The sequence below is a fragment of the Onychostoma macrolepis genome, chromosome 08, assembly GCF_012432095.1.
Source record: "Onychostoma macrolepis isolate SWU-2019 chromosome 08, ASM1243209v1, whole genome shotgun sequence".
In the NCBI taxonomy this organism is placed as follows: domain Eukaryota; kingdom Metazoa; phylum Chordata; class Actinopteri; order Cypriniformes; family Cyprinidae; genus Onychostoma; species Onychostoma macrolepis.
In genome coordinates, this window is record NC_081162.1 from 7,639,429 (window position 1) to 7,664,230 (window position 24,802).

At 37.4% G+C, this 24,802-nt stretch overlaps 3 protein-coding genes and 1 long non-coding RNA gene across 4 annotated transcripts in view; 2 read left to right on the forward strand and 2 right to left on the reverse strand.

Moving 5' to 3' along the window:
- Positions 1-1,192, forward strand: part of aebp1b (AE binding protein 1b) — a 26,834-nt gene extending 25,642 nt beyond the window's left edge. Inside the window, exon 23 of the mRNA XM_058785943.1 lies at positions 38-1,192. Coding sequence (XP_058641926.1) covers positions 38-612 — 575 coding nt within the window. The 3' untranslated portion in view covers positions 613-1,192. The remainder of the gene's footprint in view (positions 1-37) is intronic.
- The window catches only part of LOC131546388 (uncharacterized), a 6,004-nt gene extending 3,631 nt beyond the window's left edge, over positions 1-2,373 (reverse strand). Inside the window, exon 1 of the long non-coding RNA XR_009272677.1 lies at positions 2,311-2,373. This is a non-coding gene — a long non-coding RNA (uncharacterized LOC131546388). The remainder of the gene's footprint in view (positions 1-2,310) is intronic.
- On the forward strand, positions 1,949-8,303 carry LOC131546385 (L-rhamnose-binding lectin CSL3-like). The gene is made up of 12 exons (XM_058785941.1): positions 1,949-2,029; positions 3,764-3,796; positions 4,191-4,235; positions 4,318-4,447; positions 5,664-5,773; positions 5,870-5,914; positions 6,923-7,058; positions 7,145-7,260; positions 7,481-7,525; positions 7,694-7,832; positions 7,940-8,049; positions 8,159-8,303. Coding segments are annotated over exons 1-12 (942 nt in total). The 5' UTR covers positions 1,949-1,998; the 3' UTR covers positions 8,161-8,303.
- Positions 8,304-8,463: 160 nt separating this feature from the next.
- The window catches only part of cacna1fa (calcium channel, voltage-dependent, L type, alpha 1F subunit a), a 45,155-nt gene continuing 28,816 nt past the window's right edge, over positions 8,464-24,802 (reverse strand). Inside the window, exons 33-48 of the mRNA XM_058785940.1 lie at positions 24,249-24,380; positions 24,091-24,156; positions 23,891-23,982; positions 23,595-23,754; positions 23,218-23,345; positions 23,040-23,136; positions 22,598-22,700; positions 21,784-21,885; positions 21,540-21,664; positions 21,048-21,158; positions 19,657-19,889; positions 17,451-17,648; positions 14,180-14,499; positions 13,978-14,090; positions 10,707-11,024; positions 8,464-9,783 (exon numbers count right to left, since the gene is read on the reverse strand). Coding sequence (XP_058641923.1) covers positions 9,574-9,783; positions 10,707-11,024; positions 13,978-14,090; positions 14,180-14,499; positions 17,451-17,648; positions 19,657-19,889; positions 21,048-21,158; positions 21,540-21,664; positions 21,784-21,885; positions 22,598-22,700; positions 23,040-23,136; positions 23,218-23,345; positions 23,595-23,754; positions 23,891-23,982; positions 24,091-24,156; positions 24,249-24,380 — 2,508 coding nt within the window. The 3' untranslated portion in view covers positions 8,464-9,573. The remainder of the gene's footprint in view (positions 9,784-10,706; positions 11,025-13,977; positions 14,091-14,179; positions 14,500-17,450; positions 17,649-19,656; positions 19,890-21,047; positions 21,159-21,539; positions 21,665-21,783; positions 21,886-22,597; positions 22,701-23,039; positions 23,137-23,217; positions 23,346-23,594; positions 23,755-23,890; positions 23,983-24,090; positions 24,157-24,248; positions 24,381-24,802) is intronic.

Consider the following 24,802-nt stretch of genomic DNA (forward strand, 5'->3'; position numbering starts at 1 on the left):
ACTGAGCAGTTTTAATAAAAAAGTCTTCTACTCTTAGGTGAATCTGGAGATTACTGGCGACTTTTAAACCCTGGTGAGTACCGTGTAACAGCCCGAGCAGAAGGCTACTCCCCCTTCACCCGCCTGTGTGTGGTAGGGTTCGACCCAGGTGCTACCTTGTGCAACTTTGACCTCAACAAATCTAACTGGGACCGCATCAAACAGATCATGGCTCTCCACGGCAATAAGCCCATCAGATTGCTGAACAGTGGCAACAGGGGTAGTGGACAGCACTATACATACAGCACTAACCAAAACCAAAATTCTAAATTCAATAACCAAATTCCGAATGGTAATGGTGGGGACATGAACAGGGCTCAGCTTCGTCGATTACGGCTAATGAGACTCCGCCGCTTAAGGCAACAGAGGCTTCTGGCCAGCAAAACAACAATGCTACCTACCACAACCACAACGATCACCACCACAGTTCCACCTACCATAGAGAGCTCAACTCCGTGGAATGACCCTTGGCCTATTGGGGAAACCTCTGAAGAGAACACAACCCTACCAGAAGAGGTTGAGTTGACAGATGCACTGGAATACAACTACAATTACAAGATAAATGATTATTAAGAGGAAACTACAGATCAAAGTTTTGCTCCAGAGATTGATTGTTTTGGACTAGTATAGGTCATTATTGCCATGCTTTTGGCCCTTGGTTTGATTGGATCCAGTGACTTTGAAGAGATATGAGCAAAGAGGTGTCACATCTAGAACCAAAGAATAAAAAAAAAAGCTTTGCACAGTTTTGAAGCAATTACACCTAAGATTTTTATTCCAGAATATAAATTATCAAACTGAATATTAACACTGCATTTTCTGGTTGCAAAACTGGTTGGAGGCAGCACTCAATGGTTTGCAAAGACTAGAAGTAGTAAGAATAATTATGCTGTATTCATGGCTAAACATCTGTACTATACTACCACAACATAACATAAAAACTTCTCATATTACCATCATGCCCACTGAGGGGAAGTGAGAATGTTTGAATGCAAGAGACGTGGCTGTATTACCACTTCTTTCTCTCACATAAACTGTCAGTGTTTGTTGAAGGCAAGTGTACAGGGAAGATTTTCCCTCAATGTTCCACCGTATTTAATGGTCTGTGCTAAAAGACGGTTTCTTTTCAGTAAATAAAGTCTTTCCATATTCACACTGTTGTCGTTTTATTTGCATTACAGTGTCAAGTGCACATCAAGTCACTAGTACCTTCATACTCTGTGTCATACTTGACAGTACACATATTCACATGTATTCACAGTGTAGTCCAGACTTACCTAGCATATTCATGTACTAAACATTTACATGGTAGTAAATATTGACTGAAGTCCACATCAGGGAAGTCTTCCAAGATTAAGGGATCTTTCTAATTATAACATTGTCATTGTCAAACTTTAAATAATTAGTTTAAAAGACAAACAAGTAGTCATTGAAAATACTTGAAAATGGAAACACTTTACAAAAAGATTTCATTTGTTGACAGAGCATGATGCTCATGATCTATATATAACAAAATGCAAGTAGCCTACATAGATATTAACATTGGATACATGCTAAGCGGGGTTGAACTTGGAAGATATAGTGCCATCGACAAAAAACGGTTGGAAAAAAAAGAAAGAAAGATGAAACACTTTATACATTGAAGTCCAAACGTCTGAGAAGACCGGTGAATTGTTTTTTTATTTTATTTTTTTAATTTTCACAATTTGCAACCCAGTCTCAATTGCTGATCTCTCTCTCAGTGAAGTCAATTAAACATATAAAATGGTTCTAGTGGTTTTTTGGATGTTTTAAAAGTCTTACATATTGTGATGTAGGTCTTGATCCAATTTAATTACAAATTGCAATCACTTGGTCTGACCCAGCAGACATTAATTGGCCATGACGTCAGAACAAAATAGCCTTTAAATAGATCAGCCGAGATCAACTTTAATAGGCATTTCCCCTTTTATCAGCAGCATGTTTGATCTCGGTGTCTTCCTACTTACGTGTAAGTTAATTCGATTTAATCTTTGAATTGGTGAAGAAAAGGTACGTTAGAGTTTACTTTACTATTGTATCTTTAAATGTTGTTTTGGTTGATCTGGTGAACAAGCACATAGGCTTACAGAGAAATACAGAAGCAGAGATCCTTGATCTTTATTTATTTTGCCTCGTACTAAATGAGCAATAATTAGAAATGTTAATAGCGTAAATCCTTATTTAAAAACGCCTGATTCAGATAACCACCTCATTAGAGTACATGTTTACTCGTCAAACACCTTAACTTACTGTTAATATGTCCTTATATCCAGCTGAACCCGGAAGTCTCCGACTCGCACTGAAATGCTTTACGTTTCCGGTCTCGTGTTTTTAGTCAAATTAAGCTGCTTTTTTTTTTTTTTTTTTAAATGGGCCCGGGTAACTCTTGAGGTCTGGTACAAATTATGACATACAAAAATAAATGGGCTACAGGCTCATATGGATTACTTATTAAAAGATCGCAATCTCGATTCAAACACACTCAGGAGACCATGTCTATTAAACCATTAAAATCACAATCGCATCGGAATATTAATCTGCTTTCGCGCAGCCGCTGATCCAGAGAGAGCAGCTCATCATAAACTTTGTTTGAAACGGCTTTATAGTCTACACAGTAGGCTACATTTGTGTTGCAAACATTAAATAATAATGAAAGTATTGGGATAAGTTTATAGTCCGGATATAGACTGATGTTGCGGCAGCCGCGTTCAAAATGAGAAACTGGCCTTTGAAGTGTAACATCAGTTCCAAATGACTGTAATGGACAAAAACATTTGTCTACTTACACATGCATAACTCGTGCAATGGAATACTATGTGACATGATTTGCAGTCGCACACTTCATAATGTCACAGTATTTTATTAAAAAAATGGTTCGTAAAAAAAGATCGGTTCCTTGTGCCAGCCAGGCTAGGCCAGCCCCCGACTATGGATTTTTCTAGTAAACCATATTCGAACGTTTATATTAAATGGATTTAATATAATAACCTACTAAACCATCTTTTAATAAGCATGTAGGCCTATAGCCTACTTTCCGCGCTCAAGCGTGCGCATAAAGCTTGCTGCAAAGCATCGGCAAAAGTAATTATGAATGCATCGGGGAAGATACACTTTAATTACTTATTACTAAACTAGTGCTTCTCGGTTAGTGTTGGCTGCAAACGCCGGCGCTGGCTCTCCATCTGCACATTAGGCTAATGGAAGTGCATATTTTCATAAGGACTACATAATTACAGAAGATTTTTAATTAGTTCGTAGTACATTTCAAGCTTTCTATAGATTTGTTTCAGTTTGTCTGTGAACCGGTTCATTGTTGCGACGCGCTCCATCCACAGAGACTGCATGAGACGACAGAAAGCACATCCAAAAATACTGAAGTATTGGAAGTTATTTCCGCAGGAAAAAAAGAAAAGATTGCGCGGGCGCCACCATGTCATAAATTAAGCGCGATAATAGGCCTACACTCCTCATAAATAGCCTACTTGAAATGCACCCACAGCCCTCATGTCGTTCCAAACCCGTAACCCATGAATTCATCCTCGGAACACAAATTGAGATGTTTTTGATTAAATCGGAGAGCTTTCTGACCCTCCCATAGACATCAACGCAACTGAAATGTTTCCAGGATCTTCCTGTAAAATGTTTATGGGGAATAATAAATGTGACATTCTGTCATTTAGTGATTTCTTTTATTCTTTTACAGTGCTTCTAAACTCCAGGTTACTGATATCTGCAGGTACTTCATCAGTCTATTAACCACATCACAAATGAGCAGTTACACCACAGTTAATGTAATTGCTTAGTCCAGTTTAATAAGTAGCTTTACATTTTGTATACCTGTGTTTGCAGCAGAGACTTAATATAGATTCTCTGTTTTTAAAATCAAACAAATCTGTCTTTAAGACTTAACGCTACATATAAAAGCGTAAACAAAGGGTTGGAGCTTAGCATCCTCTGCATCTTTTAGATCCTCCCACTTTAATAATGTTATGTAATTTCATAAAGCTTAAATTGCTATGAGGTAACTCAATACATACAAACTCCTCTTCAGTTCTGCTTAAAGTTTGATCACTTTTGCTCACCTTGTAATTGAGAAATGAAACCTTGAAGCTGGAATCTTATCTTTTCAGAGACTGTAATTACATGTGATGGGTTTGTCCAGCATCTCAGTTGTGGTAAGGTGTTGTGTTGTCATACAAATTTATTGTATTGTATACGAAGTAGTCCATGATGTAATGATGCTTTTCTTTTATTCAGACTCTGGGGTGATCCATGTGCAGTCAGCAACCTGTGGCCGCACAAGCAGCCACATCTGCAGCGTTGGACGACCCCAAAGTGAAACCTCTGATATTGAGTGTTCAATAGATGTCCCTGAGGTCTCTAAACGGTAGCAGTCTTTTTCACTACGGGCTGTTTTTTATTTTTTGTAACTGACACCATCATTGCATCTCAATATGCCTACTTCCATACTATAAAGTAGGCAAAAAAACAGTACACTGGAAAATAGCATGTCTGAATTTATAGTATTTATAAAAAAATAAAATAAAAAATAAAAAGTGAAAAGTACCTGGATGACTTAGTTCTGCTGAGATTGTAAAATGTGCACACTTAATAGTAGTGATGCAACTGTTGCTGGCAGGTAACGTCAGAGTAACAACATGACAGCTGTATTAATATGAATTTTATTTATTCTCCAAATATTCATTCTACATGGACTGTACTGTTAACAGGGTTAGTTTACCCAAAAATGAAACTTGGTCCATGTTTTACTCGCCCTCAAGGCATCCAAGGTGTATATGACTTTCTTCTTTCAGACAAATCCAATTGGAGTTCCCAGCGTTAGAATGGGAGTAGGTGGGTGTTTTTGTTCAAAAGTCCAAAAGTAGTCAGAGTGCATCCATCCATATCATGGCTCATATGGCTCCGGGGGGTGAATAAAGGCCTCCTGTAGCAAATCGATGTGTTTTTGTAAGAAAAATCCATATTTAAAATGTTATAAACGGCCTTTCTTTCACTTAACTACGGAAGGAGAACAAATGGCCAGTCACGAATTAGCTCAAAATGAGCATTTGTAAAGAAATGTCGGAGGATTTCGATATAAGCCAAGAGGAGACTGCTTTTCCTTTGTTAAAGTAAGGAAACTTTGCTCCTGTAAACAAACGTTGGTTTTCGCGAGACTCGCATGTGCTGCGCCTGCTGTACATCCTACATCAGCCGCCGGAATGGCAGTCTCGTGAACTCGCGTACGACAGTTAGTGAAAGTTACATAAAACTGTACATTTTTGTAAAAAATAAATGCATCAATTCGCTATAGGAGGCCTTTATTCACCCCCGGAGCCATGTGAGGCACATTTTAATATGGATGGATGCGCTTTATTCGACTACTGTTGAACAAAAACACCCACCTACTCCCATTCTAACGCTTGGAAGAGCAAGGACCGTTTTTAATATCACTCCGATTGGGTTCGTCTGAAAGAAGGAAGTTATATACACCTAGGATGTCTTGAGGGTGAGTAAAACATGGGGTAAGTGTGGTCACGTTGATGGCTATGTTGACTAATGTTTCCAAACATCCATTTAGGACTGTCTTTATCATTAAACAGGTGTGACGGACTGAGAGAGTGCGAGTTAAACACTCAAGGACTTGCACCACAAGATCCATGTGATGGCACCTACAAGTACTACACTACCAACTACATTTGCGTCCCAGCAGGTTTGTTGTGGTTTTTTTTTTTTTTTTTTTTTTCTTTTCTCTTTCACTTGTTCGTTAACTTTTCTGTGCAAGCTTGTAACTATCGCCTTCTTCCAGAAACAAGTGTGACTTGTCATGGTGGATACAGTTACTTGAAATGTGGTAAGCGTGTGTGTTGTTTTTTTTTTTTTTTTTTAACTCCAAATTTGCTTCAATTCATAGCTTTCAGGCATGTAACCGGGCTCGAGGACCTGGTGGGCAAAACATCTATAGAACTGCAGCACAAGCCTGTCAATTTTCCATCTGTTTCCAAACCATAATATTTAGATCACCTCTCAAAAGAATGAAACCAAGATATGTGAACAAAATGCAAGTTTTGCCCATTTGCAATCCATATTAAATACCGTTATATTTCAAATGTATTCCGCCATAACTGTCGCTATATTTCAGTCACTAAACTGTGCGACAATGTTGTGCAAAACACTTAGTGCCTTTGTATTTAAAATTGAGTACACACCTTATTGATTATGCTTACTTTATATAGGCAAGCAGATGAGCCTGGAACATGAAATGGTTCTGTTTTCTTTATAATGGTTTTCTAATGGAAACCATTTAATGTGTAACTTTGTGCATTGTTTATATTCTGGGTTCATCTGCTTGTCTTTAAAAAGTCAAGTCACCATTGTTTATATAACGCTTTTTACAATGCAAATTGTCAAAGCAGCTTTACACTATTAAACGGGGAAATAATGTCAAAATATTGTGCCGTTTTCCTCTGGCCAGATGAAACGAGCAGTTTAATTCTAGGCTACAACAAAGTCAGATTGTGCAGAGGACTCATCTGGTTCGTGTGGTCTTGTCCCGATGGCTGTCTAGGTGATGAGGTATTGGAGAGAATCCGTCTCTGGTGTTCAAAGTATGCATCATCAGTAAGGCGTGTACTGAATTTCGCCATTTTAAATATCAGCGTTTTACTATATTAATATGTACTATATACTCTTGATGCAAACCGCGTAAAAATAACTGGCGGTCAGTGGAGCAAATCCTGATTTTTGCCCTCCAGGTGGGTGTTCCTATAAGGGTGTGACATCATGTGAAAAACTATCAATGGATTAGATCACAAAGATAAGCAATGCTTATTTTTTATTTTGTTTTTAAATCTTCATGTAGAAAATGGTAAGATACAGATAAATACTGCAAACTATGGACGTACAGATAAAATCACCTGCTCTGAAGGACGTCCGTCTGAACATCTCCAAAACACCAACTGCTATTCACCCAATGCACTGGCTCCTGTGTCCAAAAGGTAGATGGATGCTGTATTTAACTTCTTCTGTACCTCACTGTCTTTATTAATGATTAATGTAAATTTTTTTTTTTTGATCTGTAAAGCTGCAATGGCCTGGAAAGTTGTGAGGTGTTTGCGACACATACAGTCTTTACTGATCCCTGCTTTGGCACATACAAGTACCTCACAATCTCCTATTTTTGTGTCCAACCTACAGTCCGTGAGTATCCGTTAACCTCTTTACTCCCTCTTCATTTCTGTTCAACTAGTGTTTAGGGGATTTAAAATGCCAGCCTCATTTAGGACAGCACATCTGAGTTAAGAGTTACTTGTCTCCTGTTTACCAGTCGAGACTCAGACTTGCTTTTCAAAGGCATCACCAATTTAAAATATTGATATTCACTTTACTAAACTTCTCTTGCATCCTTTGTTTTCTGTAGGTTCTAGTGTGGCATGTGAACATGCAAATAATACCCTGATATGTGGTGTGTATTATGCTTATTTTTCTTGGAGAAAATGGTATTAGTGCATTTATAACAATTGCAAGAGCGGAATGTCACATCATAATGTCACTACTTGTTTTTTTCATCCAAGAAATGTACATTAAGCAGAGGGGTGTGTGTGTGTGTTTTTTTTTTTTTTTTTATAAACAGATCATGGGACTGTCATACGCATTCACAGTGCTAACTACGGCCGAACTGACCGCAGCACGTGCTCTACTGGACGATCTGCTTCTCGGATTGCTAAAACTGACTGCTATGCCTCAAACTCCCAGACAATAGCTACTGATGCGTGAGTGTGCAAGCAAAATATGGACACTCTCAGCCCCCAACTGTCCACAGAAAGTCAGTCAAGTTATGTGTGTTATTGGGGCTTTGTTTATCTTTTTGTTGCTGTAGGTGCGACGGAAAAAATGGATGCTCTCTTGTTGCCTCCAATGGCATCTTCTCTGATCCATGTCCTAAAACATTTAAGTATCTGTATGTCTTATACAGCTGCATATCTAACTGTAAGTGTTACTGTGTACAGTGAAATTGCTCACCGACGCTTTTGTCTTTTACGGTTATTCAAGATAATCCTGCATCAGGCTTCATTGACACTACTTTTCTATCTTGCAGAATGCGGTTGACGATATTGTGGATTTGATATCTCTTCAGATCAGAGATTTGATTAAATGAATTTTTACTGAAACTAAAGACCCAATCTTCTTTGAAATAAATGCTTTGAAGACATCTGTGCATGTAGCAGTGCTTTCTAGGCTACGGTATAACTGATGGTGCATGGATGGTTTGGCAAAGTAAAACAAATGCCATTTTAAATATAACCCAATACTAAGCATGAGCACACTATACAGTCAGACTAACTGACAATAAAAGTGCATTACAACTGGTAAAGGGCGCAAACCTGGCAATCTTTACTTTCATGTATTTGACTGTCTTTTCAAACAGAATGTACAGTAAGTTGAACAATTTTTGCTGTGAGCAAAAATCCTAACTTAAAGTTGGCATGATTTTTCTTCCCTGTTGTGACAACCCAGCTTCTCAAACAAAAAGAAAATGCAAGGGACTTTGTCCATCGGAAATTGGGTTGGCTGGTGTATTGTCGTTTGCTAACTGCTGTGGTCGTTTGGGAGTGAAAAGTTGCAGCAGGGGAAGGATTGCTGAGAGTCATCTACTGGGAGAACTTATTGCCTGGGAGGGATGTTCTTTTTTTTTTTTCACTTTGAAGATTACAATGTCAAATTAATAGAGAAAAGATCTGCATGGATGAGTTGGATTCAAGTTTATTAGAATAGCGCTTATGACAATTCACAGAAAATGCATGTTACAATCAGGAAGTATTGTGTTCAACCAGAGAGGAGTATATAAAAGTAATGTCAAAATGTGTGTGTTGGTAAACATGTATTCAATTAATAAGCACATTAGGCAATGATTATAACTTGTGATCATAAAAATTCCAAGGAAACTATTCGACAGTTGTTCAAAGCTGGCTTCGTCTGAAGTCTTAGCAAGTGATCTGCAATTTCCCATTTTGCAAAGTCAATATATCATTTATATGAAATGCTGAAACTTTCCACTAAAAAAAATCCATTTTGATTGTGACTTTAAACTTGCAGAGTCATATAAATAGTAGTGCCCTGTAGGTTTGTGTGATCGTCATTTGAACGTTATTGGCTCTTTATTATGGCTAACTAACATTATGAAAAATGAAGACTTCCACAAGCACAAACACTTTCAACATAAATGTGCATATTTGACCAAATCTCAATTCCTTTTCCAGTCTTTGAATCTTTGCAGATGCTGCTTCAGGACTCTACTAATCAGAGAAGGCTAATCCTGTGGTTTGCTTGAAGGGATAGTTCACACAAAAATGAAAACTGTCATTACTTACCCTCATGTCGAAGGAATTGAATATAATTAACTCTGCCCAGCTGAACTGAATATGAAAAGTTGAATGTATTTGAGTTTGATGCAGAGAACATCAGTCACACTGACAATCTATGTTCTGCCCTCCCCAACAAACTGAAGCCCATTTAGTATGATATAACACAGTTCATCTCATCAGACAGATCCTCCTCAAAGCGTCCGATTGGTTGTCCTGCCCTTCCACGACTTAAAAGGTCAGTTGCGGCACTCTCCATTTCATCAATAGTCATGTGGCAGGCATCTGCGATTTCCCGCTTTGCAAAGTCAACAAATTTGGGGTCTTTGGCATATAAACCCAAGCCTTCAGAGATCAGGATCTAAAATAAATACATAGTGTTATTTATTTTTTTTTTTTAATGGAACAATTTATTGAACTAAATCTAAAAAAAAAAAAAAATGTTTGCCTATGTGTTTTGAGTATCATATTTCATACATCAGATTTTCATGGCTCATATCACATAATATTGTATAGTAAGAAAGATAATTTTTTTTATTTTTATTCTGAGCCCAAACGGAGTGAAAATATGCAATTTAGTGCAGAATTTCATAAGAAATTATGAAATTATAAACAAATGAGATCTTTATAACAGTAACACATAAAATCTACTTGCATTAAATGCATATGAATATCAGGTGTTGCCCTATATTATGCATTAGTGAGATTATTTAAATGCTTAGGCTTATTATTAAAGCTCTGTAGTTTTTAATTTTAGAGGCAAAACATATAATGCAATACAACAACGACTGAGAGATGAAAAAATAAATATCCCACAAAAGCCTGAAAGATCATATTTATATAAAATATGTATATATAATCAAGTAGACCTAAGTTGCTTCAGTCCAGTAAGTGTTCATCTTGAAATATTACTAAAAATATAAAGTTATTCTTATATTTACTTTATTAAAATCAGTAGATTTCACAGCAAAGACATGTGAACCACAACCTGAAGGGGGGAGTTTTTACAATTATACTAAAAAGCCTTTTACTTGTTATAAACTATCCATCATACGATAGAAAAATGAAGTAGATTGTGTACAACAGGTCCCTAGGAATTAGTGTCAAATATGATACAATAGGCTTTATAGGGGTTAAGTTTCATTTTTGTAAATCACGGCCAAAAGAGCTAAAAGTTTATGCTTCACTGCTGCAAAACACAAAGTCTGGCACTGTAACTGCACAAATGATAACTATTTTCAGGCAAAATGATTATTTGATGCAGCATTCAGAAAGCGCATTTACCGACTCCACGAGGCTGTCAGCACTTCCCTTCTCCATGTATCCGGGGCTGTTTTGGGAGGGCACTCTGAGAGTGGTGTACGCCCGAGGCTGCTGGGCCACGCCTGCCATTCCACTGCCGATCCACCCGGGACGGGCCGACGCCGGCAGGCTGGCGCTGCCATTGGTGTCGCCCCACATTGCCTGAGTGCCCCCCACCTCGTTCACCAGAATGAGAGGGGCGTAGAGGAGACGGCCCCGTTTGGCCTGGTTGTTCGCCCAAGAGGCCGAAGAAACCACAGATGAAATGCTGCTCCGCCGTGAGTCGTAGCTGTTGTTTGTCTGTTGGAGCAGGTACATAAATGATTTTACTTTTTGTGTGGAAACTGAAATGTCAATTTAAATTCATTTAATCTATTTGAATTCTTTTTTTTTGCATAATTTTGATTTTGTGTTTATAGTAACTATGCTATAATTTATTTAAAATACATTTATTTCATACTAAGTATACTTCAAATCCATTGACATATCACTTAAGACTTACTGATATAAAATTATAATTTAACTTTATTTGGAGTATTTCTTTATTGCACAATGCACATTTGAAGCCTAAAATGTCTTTTAATGTCGGTATTGATGAGAATTGTATGATCTTTGAATAATATTGATCTTTAAATGCAAGACATTTAGAGTGTACCTGAAGTATACTTGCAATAGTTCCACTTTAGCACAATCAAATATATTTTAGTACATCTTCAGTTGGACTTCAGCACTACTTTCACACAATTAAAGTGCATTAAGTACAAAATGTGTTGTTCCAGTTTAGCATACTAACAGTACAATTACAGGGTATTTTTTATTAAGCACATAAATATGTAAATGTATTTGTAGTATACTTAGCACAAAATAAATGTATAAAAAAAAATATATATATATATATATATATATATATATATATATTTATTTTTTGTTTTATTACATTTTTTTTTTGACTAGGGAAATTGCTGCTGTATTTTCAAAACAATACACTACATCTTTTCAACCCTGTAAAGCCTGAAATATGAAATAATGGTCTGTTTAACTGAACTGATTAATGTGGTGTTGTTTTTCTAAATTGTTGCATGCTTTTTTTTAATGTCATTTTTTCTGAATTATATTTGATACATTAGACCTTTATAGTAATTTTTGGACAATGTTTTTTTGTTACTTTTACATTCCATGAAACCTATATTGGTCTGCGTTTATAGTTTCTTCAGTGACAAGATAAGTATATTGTAAATATAAATGTAAGAATGTATATTAAATGTAATATATTAATATAAATAATAATTATAATATAAATTAAAATTAATTTGTAGCACGTAGATTATAAAAGCAAAAATCAGTAATCAGGAAGTTAGCACAGGCTGCATTTATAAATAAACAATATAGATATTAATTTTAGCAACACTCATATATCAGTTTGTATATAGTTCAATATAATTCATTCAAAATAAATGATTAAATGATACATATACAGTGCCTTGCGAAAGTATGCACAGCCCTTAATTTTTTCACATTTTGTTTTGTTGCAGCCTTATGTTAAATTGCTTTAAATAACTTTTTTTCCCACATCAATCTACACTCGATACACCATAATGACAAAGTAGAAAACAGGTTTGTAACAGCTTTGCAAATTTATTACAAATAAAAAACTGAAATGATTCCATTGAATAAGTATTCATACCACTAGAAATTTAGCTCAGGAGCATTTATATCGCTTGTAGATGTTACTACACTTCGAGTGAAGGTAACCTGTGTCAAATTCATTTGAATGAGTATGATGTGGGAAGGCACACACCTCTCAATAAAAGGTGTAAAAACGGCTGAAAATGCATATTAAAGCAAAAACCAAGCCCTGAGGTCAAAAGAACTGCCTGTAGAGATCAGGATTAGAGAGGTTTGCGTCAAGCCACACATCTGGTGAAGAGTTCAGAAAAAATTCTGCTGCATTGAAGGTTCAAAGAAGCATGTAGCCTCCATTAACCATAATGGAAGAAGTTTGAAACAACCAGGACTCTTCCTAGAGCTGGCCAAACTGAGCAACTGATGGAGAAGGCCTTTGGTTAGACTGCTCAATAAGAAGCTGATGGTCACTCTAGTTGAGCTACATGATCATAATATGCAGATGGAAGAAACTTACAGAAGGAAAAACATGACTGCAACACTCCACCGATCTGGGCTTTATGGTGGTGTGGCCAGACTCAATCCTCTCCTCAGTGAAGACATGAACACACACTTGGAATTTGCACCAAAGCACCTAAAGAACTCTCAGATTGTGAGAAATAAGATTCTCTGGTTTGATGAACCTCAATTCCAAGCATTATGTTTGAAGGAAACCACCTCTGCTCATCATCTGCAGAGTACCATCCCAAAAGTAAAGTGTGCTGGTAGCAGTCTCATGCTGTTGGGCTGTTTTTCAGCGGCAGGGACTGAGGAACGCGTCAGAGATAGCCTTAATGAAAACTCAGTCCAGAGCATTCAGAACCTCAGACTGGGAAGAAGGTTCACCTTCCAACAGGACAATGACCCTAAGTGCACAGCAAGAGTGGCTTATAGACGACTCTGTGAATGTCCTTGAGTGGCCCAGCCACAGCCTGGGATTGAACCCAATGAAATATTTCTGGAGAAACCTGAAAATGTCTGCCAGTGCCCATCCAACCTGACAAAGCTTGAAAAGGGAAGAGATCAGGAGAAGTATGGCAGATAATTGCCAAACGCAGATGTGCAAAGCTGGTTGCATCATACCAAAAAGACTTGAGGCTGTAAAAGTGCTTCAGCTAAGTACCACATTAAGGGTATGAATACTTGTGCAATGTACTTATTTCAGCTTTTTAATTTGAATAAATTTGCTTTGTCATCACAAATCAGTTTTTTGCTTTGTCATTATGGTGTATGGAGTGTAGATTGATGTGGGAAAAAAGTCATTTAAAGCAATTTAACATAAGGCTGCAACAACAAAATGTGAAAAAAAAGAAGGTATGAATACTTTCGCAAGGCTGTATATATATATATATATATATATATATATATATATATATATTTTTTTTTTAAACATCAAGTATAACTTGCTTAAATCCAATTATTCATTCTGAAATATCAATAAGCTATTTTTAACTGTTCATTCAAATCAGCAAAAGATACTCTGTAAATTTTTAAATCATTGTTTACAATTATATTCAATGTCCTTCTGTTTACTGAAGTTATTGGATAATGGACATGTAGATAATCTACAAATGATGTTGGGGATGTGTACCTGTGCTCGTGCCCTGCAGGGTGGGGAGTTTTGATGGTAAGTGCCTGGAATGGGTAGATCCTCATTACTGGTCTGCCTTCTCAAACACTGGATGTTAAAGTTGGGCTTTCGGCCTGACAGATACAGGAAAAAACAAACAATGTGAGCTGAACACGTTGCAGCTGAACACAGTGCAGAAATATAATACTGTAGTTGGTTTTACCTAAAGGAGTCGGGGGAAGCATGCGTCGCCGTGCAGAGAAACCATTGCCATTGTATTCATTACCACTGTATCCATTGCTGCTGTAGCCATTGCTGCTGTAGCCGTTGATGGAAAAACGGTTGCCTGGATAACCAGTCCCATTGATAACATTGGCATTGTAGCCATTTCCAGGGTAAACATTACCTTGGTAGCCACCAGCATCTTGGCTGTTGCCTTGGTAAGTGTTGTTGTTAATGTTATTAGGCTGAACTGGCGCCACACTTTCACTGTTCCCATTAAGTACTGGTGTTTGTGCTGGAGGAACCTCAGGAAACCACTGCCTGTTCAAACATCAAAACAAACAGACACATATATTCATTTGTGAGCAAAGTTTGTAAAATATGAGAAGCTCCCTTCTATTTGAGTCTATATAGTCAGTGTATATATAATATAATATATAGTCAGTATATCCCGATATACTCACAGCAAAGTTTTTTTTTGTTCTTCGTTTAGGGTAATGAGAAAATTGAAATACCTTTGCAGTGGTTTTACTGTTAGCAAACATCCTGACACTGTCCACATTTGTTGAGAGCAGCATTTAGATGAATATGTAAATATGTGTTGTGCGCTTTCCTCTCAATAACAATATAAACACACAACAAAATGACAGCAGTGAGAAAACAGCAGTTAACCCTCTTAAGCACCTTGGGGTCAGTATGACCCCAATCGACTTTTCTTTAGTTAAAAAATGTTTCCCTTCATCTCAGTGGAATAAGATTTTGTTACTTTTCAACATTTTCTATCTGTATTCACATTAAAAAAAAAAGGGCTTGATTCGGTTGTTCTGAAGGTATGTAATTTTTTTTTTACTAACAAGGTCTTTGGTGTTTACCAGCCAGAGCAAACTTTTCTAGAAAGTTTACTTTGACAAGCTGTTTTGAACTCCCGAAACAAACTCCTAATGAACTTCATTTTGGCCTGATTTTGTTTAAAATGACATCACACCAATTCGTTCTTTATTGTAATTTATTGAAAAGTTGTTGTCCCCCCCCCCCCCCCCATTTTATTATATCTTTTCATGTGACAACACTGAAGAAATGACACTTTGCTACAATGTAAAGTAGTGAGTGTACAGCTTGTATAACAGTGTAAATTTGCTGCCCCCTCAAAATAACTCAACACACAGCCATTCATGTTTAAACCGCTGGCTACAAAAGTGAGTACACCCCTAAGTGAAAATGCCCAAATTGGCCCAATTAGCCATTTTCTCTCCCCGGTGTCATGTGACTCGTTAGTGTTACAAAGTCTCAGGTGTAAATGGGGAGCAGGTGTGTTAAATTTGGTGTCATCGCTCTCACTCTCTCATACTTGTCACTGGAAGTTCAACATGGCACCTCATGGCAAAGAACTCTCTGAGGATCTGAAAAAAATAATTGTTGCTCTACATAAAGTTGGCGTAGGCTATAAGAAGATTGCCAAGACCCTGAAACTGAGCTACAGCACGGTGGCCAAGACCATACAGCGGTTTAACAGGACAGGTTCCACTCAGAACAGGCCTAGCCATGGTCGACCAAAGAATTTGAGTGCACGTGCTCAGCATCATATCCAGAGGTTGTGTTTGGGAAATAGACGTATGAGTGCTGCCAGCATTGCTGCAGAGGTTGAAGAGGTGGGGGGTCAGCCTGTCAGTGCTCAGACCATACGCCGCACACTGCATCAAATTGGTCTGCATGGCTGTCGTCCCAGAAGGAAGCCTCTTCTAAAGATGATGCACAAGAAAGCCTGCAAACAATTTGCTGAAGACAAGCAGACTAAGGACATGGATTACTGGAACCATGTCCTGTGGTCTGATGAGACCAAGATAAACTTATTTGGTTCAGATGGTGTCAAGCGTGTGTGGCGGCAACCAGATGAGGAGTACAAAGACAAGTGTGTCTTGCCTACAGTCAAGCATGGTGGTGGGAGTGTCATGGTCTAGGGCTGCATGAGTGCTGCGGGCACTGGGGAGCTAGAGTTCATTGAGGGAACCATGAATGCCAACATGTACTGTGACATACTGAAGCAGAGCATGATCCCCTCCCTTCGGAGACTGGGCCGCAGGGCAGTATTCCAACATGATAACGACCCCACTGCCTTGCTAAAGAAGCTGAGGGTAAAGGTGATGGACTGGCCAAGCATGTCTCCAGATCTAAACCCTATTGAGCATCTGTGGGGCATCCTCAAACAGAAGGTGGAGGAGCGCAAGGTGTCTAACATCCACCAGCTCCGTGAAGTCGTCATGGAGGAGTGGAAGAGGACTCCAGTGGCAACCTGTGAAGCTCTGGTGAACTCCATGCCCAAGAGGGTTAAGGCAGTGCTGGAAAATAATGGTGGCCACACAAAATATTGACACTTTGGGGCCAATTTGGACATTTTCACTTAGGGGTGTACTCACTTTTGTGGCCAGCGGTTTAGACATTAATGGCTGTGTGTTGAGTTATTTTGAGGGGACAGCAAATTTACACTGTTATACAAGCTGTACACTCACTACTTTACATTGTAGCAAAGTGTAATTTCTTCAGTGTTGTCACATGAAAATATATAATAAAATATTTACAAAAATGTGAGGGGTGTACTCACTTCTGTGAGATACTGTATATCAGGCCCTTGACAGCAAAGATATAGGTAGATGCCACATTCAACTGACATGTCGACGTGTCTGCCATCTTGGAACGGTTAATGTGTCGTCACTCACAGTGAAAATCAATTGCTGCATCTCATTTCTCATACTATCCATTCAAAATAATATTTGAAATTAGAATTAGTGTGTTCCAAATTGATTCGATTAGAACTACAAACACGCATAAAAAGTGTAAAAAGAACTACAAACGTGGCGGATACGCAAGACCAATGGACAGGTAGAGAAAGGGTAGAGTTTGATGAAAAAAATATTTATTCAATGTTATCCACGTTACATTTCATCTGTAGCAACAATGTGACAAGCTGTGTGTGTTGGTTTGTGTTTTTATATGTATTTGTATGTAACGTCTTTGTCTTGTCCTGTGTTAGTTTAGCAACATCATCTGCTGAAATCTATTGCTGATACAGATATTTATACATGCGTATAACTATGGTTGCAGACACAGAGTCAACTTGCTCTCGAGTGTTCATCGACTGGCTTTGACTATTCCAATGTGGCAGACAAATTCTGTACAAAGGCCCATAGAAAAAGCCGATGCATCTACGTATACATATCAATACATGACAGTGCTTGTTTTGGTGCATTATGAGTAGTCAAACATTTTGTACTCACCTATCATTTAAGACAGCACTCTGAGGCTCCCCCTTGCTAACACTGCCTTGCTCTGTAGGATATGTCATCTCTGTGACTCCTCCTCCTGTCACTCCTCCATCTCCTCCTGGAGTGATGACTCCTCCTGTGGTTCCATTCTGCAATCCTCCATCCGGGGATGGCGAAGGAATATATTCACAAGCACCGGTTGTGTCAGTCCTGAATATAAGAAATACATTAAGATGATATTTCAAAAAATCCTTGAAAGCTTGAGGTTGTTCTGTCAACTTGTGGACTTTCCTTGAAGGTCTTCAAATGCCTTTTGAAAAGTATGAGTAGACAAACAACTGAGAGAACATTCCTGTCACCTACATTTCTTCATGCTAACTGCAATAAGCCAAGGCTGCAACAGCTGAAAATGTTCCACAATGATAGTGTAGTTTCCAGATGTTTAAAAGTACTGTAAGTCAAAGTTTCCTTATAAGACAAGAAGATGCAAAAAAACTGACAGTAAATGTTACAGTGTGCCACCTAAAAGCCTATTCACACAGAGCATTAATTTTTAATATCACGTATTAAAAAAGATTGAACCATGTTTCCATGGCACACTAGATAGATTCAGAGCTCAAACTCTTAATTAAAGGTAACATAAAAAAGCCAATGGCCATCAGCAAAGTAAAAAAAAAAAGACAAATTATTGACAAATTGGGTGTGTTTTACTTCCGTTATGCCATCCCATGAGAATGAACACATATCAGTTTTATTGTCACTTCGCTGCTTTGCTCTTAGTGTGAACAGGCCTTTAAAGGGAGAGTTCACCCATAAATGAAAGTTCTGTCATTTACTAACACCTAATGACATTCCAAAACTAAGATTTTCATATCATTCACATCATCTTTCAAAGGTTTGGGGTCGGTAAGACTTTTTATTGTTTTTGAGAGAAGCCTCTCATTTATTTGATCAGAAATAATAACAATTTTGTAAAATATTATTTTTTAAAAATGTAATTAATTCCTGTGAAGCAAAGCCGAATGTTCAGCATCATAACTCCAGTTTTCAGTGTCACATGATCCTTGAGAAATCATTCTACCGTAATATGCTGATTTGCTGCTCAAGAAACATTTCTTATTCAGGGTATGTGTTGGATTTTTAAGCTCAAATTTAAGACTTTTTAAGACCTTTTTTAAAACCTGCAAAAATAAAATGAATAACATATTAATTTAAACAATTATTATCTATCAAATGACACAAGCAGACAGTACACTGACTTTAAAACGTGCAGCGCTTGTGTTTATTTAATGAAATCATAGCCTTTTTGAAATTCAATTGACACATTCATCCATATCGCAATTTTTGTCTTTCCAACCCCAAATTTAAGACCTCTTGAAATCAAATTTTCAAATATTTTTTCAAAATATCTTCTTTCCCAAAATGTCTTATGTGTAGAAAGTAACATGCTGGTTTGGATGAATATGAAGGTGAGTAATGATGACAGTATTTTCTTTTTTTGGGTGAACTATCACTTTAAGTTGTCACCTGTTTGTGACACTTCATAGTGCCAGGGTTTTCAACCAGGGGTCCCGGAAGGTACTGCAGGGGGGTCATGTGTTATAAACTATTAACTAATTTGTAAATAACGATAATGAGTATAATGCAGTGATGTTAGTTAATGTTCTTGATGAAAGTTACTAGAAATTGTTAATGAGAAAATTCAGACAGTTAAACTGGTGACCCTGGGGTTGGGTGAGAGGTTTGGGGAGTGTGTGAAGGTTGAAAACCCCTGCCATACTCCCATTTTAGAGTACATGGCATCTACATAGCATGTTTGGCAAGCATCGCAACTCCCCAGAATTCAAAATGCTTAGCATATGTTCATGTTAAACTGCAATGAAAATCTTTCTGGAGTGTCTCAAAGCTGTAAAGTGATTTGTTACCTGCCAGTTATCAAATTACAGTCCAATTACAAGAGATTAAAAACACTGTTAGGTTTTGTCTTGAGCTAAAATCTGACCAAATAATACATCCTTCAGTCAAAATCAGCTTTCAGACCTCGAGACTGAGCAAATCAAGCCATTAGTGTTAAATTCTCTAATTCTGCATTGCTGCATTAGCCTCTGTTTATGCAGGTATATTTCTATTCTTTTGTCTCTCATCTTAGTATGCTCCTTGCCTTTGGTTGTTATTCAGTATCCACAATGGGGTGAGTTTGCTGTGACTGGAGGCCCACCTGCTGGGCAGGGGAGACAACCTCTGAGGCTGTTCACTTATCACAGTGTTGTCGGACAGGGCAGAGGCCGGGCGGGAGTCCACCAGGGCCTCCTCCAGCATAAAGCTCCCACTGGGCACTCCAGGAGGAAGCTCAATGCTCACTGTGGTCTCGTCCAGATGGGGCGGCATGGGGGTGCTTCTGGGAGTGGACATGGTTGGTGTAGGTGGAGCATCACTGAAGACACTGTCACTCTGCCATCAAGAGAAACCTAATTAACTGTGTTTGCAGTGAGACAAATGTCACCTTGGTTACACTTTAATTAAAAGTGTGATTTTTGCAGTAAAATTATACAATTAAGTACTAAATAATTCTAACTAACACCATGTACTTACTATAGGGTTAGGACAATGGTTTAGTTTAGGGTTAGTTGCATGTAATTATGCACAATTTACTGTTAATACAGTGTAACACTACTTGTCAAAAGTTTGGAATAATATGTTTTTGACTTCTCACCAAGGCTACATTTATTTGGTCAAAAATAAGTAAAAACAGTAATACTGTGAAATATTATTACAATTTAAATTAGTTTCAATTTTACTGTATTTTAAAATATAATTTATTCCTGTGAAGCTGAATTTCAGCATCATTACTTCAGTTTTCAGTATTATGTAATCCTTCAGAAATCAATATAAGATGCTGATTTGGTGCGCAAGAAACCTTATTATTCTTATTATTATTGACAACATTTAAAACCGTTTTTGCTGCTTAATATTACTCAATTTAATATTAATATTAAACTGATCAAAAGTGACAGTAAATACATTTATAATGTTAAAAATATTTCAAATAAATACTGTTCATTTGAACTTTCTATTCATCAGAGAATCCTAAAAACAGCAAAAACTGTCTCGACATTGATGATAATAATAAACATTTCTTGAACAGCAAATCACTTTATTGGAATGATTTCTGAAGGATCATGTGACACTGAAGACTGGAGTAATGATGCTGAAAATTTAGCTTTGCTTCTTAGGAATAAATTAATATATATTCCAATGAATATGTTTTTTATATTCCTTTATTTATATTCCTAAATTAATTAATATATTTTTAATATATATTTAATTAGAAAACAACTGTAAATTGTAATAATATTTCACAATATTACTGTTTGTTTTGCTCAAATAAATACAATATTGGTGTGCATGAAATACTTCTTTCAAAAACGTCTGGCCCATAGTGTACATGTAAAAAGGGCACTAAAATAAAGTGATATGCTATTTTGCATTTAATATACACATTATAAATACGTTTTTTTGATAGCATTAATCATTCTGTTGGTTATCTTAAAGCACACTGATTGTTCTATTCCCTCTGGATTTTTAATGTTAGATGCTGGGTGTTCTCACCCTGAAGAACTCCTCTTCTTCCATCATCTCCCCCTCCAGCCCTTCCTCATCCTCCATCGCAATAGCCAGACGCATCTCTGGGGCCAGATCCTGTAGTGTGCGTAACCCGGCCTGGACCACACAAGATGAGAGTTAAAGATGCGTTGTGTTTTTGTACTGTATCATATTTGACACATTAGACTAATGACTCATATAGTATGATATAGAGAGAATATGGAGCTCATACTTGAGTTACAAAATATGATATGCACATTGTTGTAACATGCCCAGCTTGAGTTACAAAATAGTAAAGAAAATATCCACTTTAATAAGAAATAACAATCTTAATGCTGCCCAATTCTGCTATTTATGTCATATTTTTTCACTCTTAACTGTTATTTTCTTGCTCAAATATATTGTTTCTGATCTAAAAGAATAATCATTCTAATGCATGTAAAAATGGTCATTTGAAAAGCAAGACAACACATTCAGACAACTGTCATAATTCTTTACCTGGAGAGAGGCTGACTTGTCCTTGCCTTTCTTCTTCCTCTCTTTCTCTTTTCGTTTGCGAAACTTTTTAAAGTAGTCCTGTATCAGGAAGCTGGCATAAAACTTTCCTGCAGTCACCTCATTCCCTAAAATGCAGAGAGATACATTTGAAAAAAGACAAAAAAAAAGAGTACAGTTGTGCATATCATTGGTAGTCCATATCAAGCACACAAAGCCTGTGATAAGATCTCATAACATACTGTACCTGAAGGGGGAGGTATAACTTCCTCTAGAAGTTTGGGTTTGGTGCGTTTCCAGATCTTTTTAATGATAACTCTCAGCTCGTCGTTCTGCTGGTCAATGGGGCCTGTGTTGAATGGAAAGGTACTGTATTACTGTATTTAGGATAGATAAATGCTTCATTTTTTGCTGTAGTGTGTGACAAAAAGCAAACAACGGAGTGGTTATAGTTCAGAGGGACAAAATAAAAATTCTTTCATGAATTACTCACGCTCATGTTGTTTGAAACACATAAGACCTTCGTTCATCTTGAGAACACAAATTAAGATATTTTTCATGAAATCCGAGAGCTTTCTGACCCTCCCATAGACAGCAAGGGTCCTACCACGATCAAAGTCCAGAAACGTAGCAAGGACATCGATAAAATAGTCCATGTGACATCAGTGGTTCAACCGTAACTTTACAAAGCTATGAGAATACTTTTTGTGTGCAAAGAAAACAAAAATAACAAATTTATTTAACAATTCTTCTCCTCTGCTTCACCCTAGCGCCATTTTGGAGAGTATCACGAAGCATGCTCTCCAAAATGGTGCTAGAGTGATGCAGAGAAGAAAAATTGTTGAATAAAGTCGTTATTTTTGTTTTCTTTGCACACAAAAAGTATTCTCGTGGCTCTCAGATTTCATCAAAAATATCTTAATTTGTGTTCCGAAGATGAACGGAGGTCGTACGGGTTTGGAACGACATGAGGGTGAGTAATTAATGACAGAATTTTCATTTTTGGGTGAACTATCCCTTAACAGTGTATATGCCAGTGTGTGCATGTATAGAAGTTTAACCGTCTGTTTTAATCTTGAGTGACGTTCTGACGAGAGCAAACAGAGTGGCATTAAAGGACACGGTGCCATCAGGATGGAGAGGAACATTCATAGCAACCAGTCTCTGCCGACGAGAAAGAGAGAGACAAAGGTGTAGGAATTAATGGGTGTAAGGACACTGCTATGTGATGCATGTTGAAATGAATCTGTTAGTGTGTTCTGGAAGGTCTGTATGATATATTGATACTTTTATTAATACTTTTATCCAGCAAGAACATTAAATTGATCGGAAGTGACAGTAAAGACACTTATAATGTTACAAAAGCTTATTTCAAATAAATGCTATTCAAACATGTTTGAACAGTAGTGTATGGCTCGGATTCCTCTTAAATGTTAGTTTACAGTTTTTTTTTCACCCATTTCATTGTCAGCCAGTGACTGTACAAATCCAAATCATGCTTACCCTACAGGCTACTCGATGTGGACAGAGTTTCCCAAAGCCCAGCGGCGGCTGAATTCTGCGCAACATGGTGACTACATCTAGATGTTTAATCCTTCCCCTGATGCAAAAACATTCAATAGTATTTCATAAAAACAGACACAGAGCATATTGTTTGTGGATGTGTGATGTTGTCACTTACGTGGCCTCTGGGTCGTAATCTGACCAGACTCGTTTAAACTCATCGAGGTGATGAGTGCCCAGCACAGTCCAGTCTCTGGTCAGATACTCAAAGTTATCCATGATGACAGCGATGAACAAGTTAATGATCTGAGAAAACACAGATTGGATCAATTCATCACTGAACAAAATTGTTTATTAGTTTCAGAAATGGATTATTGAAAGTTTTCTGGCAAAAGCACAGAACTCCCAACATTTCTGTGAGTGGAGCACAAAGGGAAATGCAAAACTTTTGCGAATTAATGCAAAATGTCTGCAAGAGAACACAAAACAGTGTGTAACACTGGGTTTCTCTGGGAAATGCAAAACTTTTGTGAGAAAATGTTTTTCATCTCTTACCAGGAAGGCACAGAGTGCAAAGAAACTGATGAAATAGAGGTATGCCAGGTTGCTTCCGCAGCTATACTCCTCTCCCGGCTCATAGTCAGACTCTGGGTCACATCGACGTCCTGGCAGTGCCGCAAGCATGATCTGCTGCCACTGTTCACCTGTTGCACACCTGGGTTTGAAGAATAAAAAGAAAAAAAACATGCAATATACTATTACTTCAAACCATTTACTAACCAGACAAAAGCAGATCATTATCCAACCTCAATTCAAAATCAACCCAAAGGCTGGTGCTAGTGTACACTCACCTGAAGAGCAGCAGTACAGCCATGAAAAAGGTTTGGAAATTGTTGTTCCTATTGAGCTCTGTGCTGTCATCTATAGCTATCTTCCCAAATGTCTGGGGGAAAAAAACAGAAAAGAGGGTTTAAACTTCCCAATCGGGAATGTTCCTCATGTGAGGAGAGGGAGAGAATGAACATAGACAAATGTATAAAGATGAACCCACCTGCATCCCAATCACGCCATAGATGAAAAAGATCATGGCAATTAGCAGGCCGACGTATGGCAATGCCTAAAGGTAAGCAGAGAGACAGGAAGAAGCAATGCATATATACACATATATATATATATATATATATATAGTTTGTTTCCTAAATTTCTCACCTGTAGAGATTTAACAAACGTCCAAAGGAGGGTTCGAATGCCTTCACCCTTACTGAGCAGCTTGACCAGTCGCATAACTCGGAAGAGACGGAAGAAAGTGATGGACACTTTGGCGCTCTCCCCTTCTTTCCCCTTTTGAAGTGGAGAAAGAAAACATCAGACCAGATATTAATGTGATTAAAAAGTCCAGTTAACAAAGTCTCTGATCATGTCAGTCTGACCTTTCAGTGTGAATTGTTATGTAAAGCAGTCACAATATAATGCAAGATTTGCTAAGAGATGGCAGTGCAAACTACATCAGACCTGACAGCCAACCTGCAACCTGAGGTTAACTAATCATAATAGGTTATTTTAAAACCCAGTAGGAAAAAAGACCATCAAGAAAAATTTTATTCAAAAGACAATCAAATGGTTAAATTATACTAATTTAAATTTAATACACATGGCCCCTTTAAGAAAAGACCAGATAAGCTCAAAAGGTTATACTCATATAAGGCATAAAAATGTAACATTTAAATAAAGAACTAACATTAATATTAAAATGTTTGGAAAAA

Bases quoted from the DNA above. Each gene is read 5' to 3' on its own strand.
- LOC131546385 (XM_058785941.1), top strand. From the start codon at position 1,999: ATGTTTGATCTCGGTGTCTTCCTACTTACGT. The intron at 2,030-3,763 runs GTAAGTTAATTC...ATTCTTTTACAG, and splicing joins CGGTGTCTTCCTACTTACGT to TGCTTCTAAACTCCAGGTTA. The intron at 7,526-7,693 runs GTGTGTATTATG...TTTTATAAACAG, and splicing joins AAATAATACCCTGATATGTG to ATCATGGGACTGTCATACGC.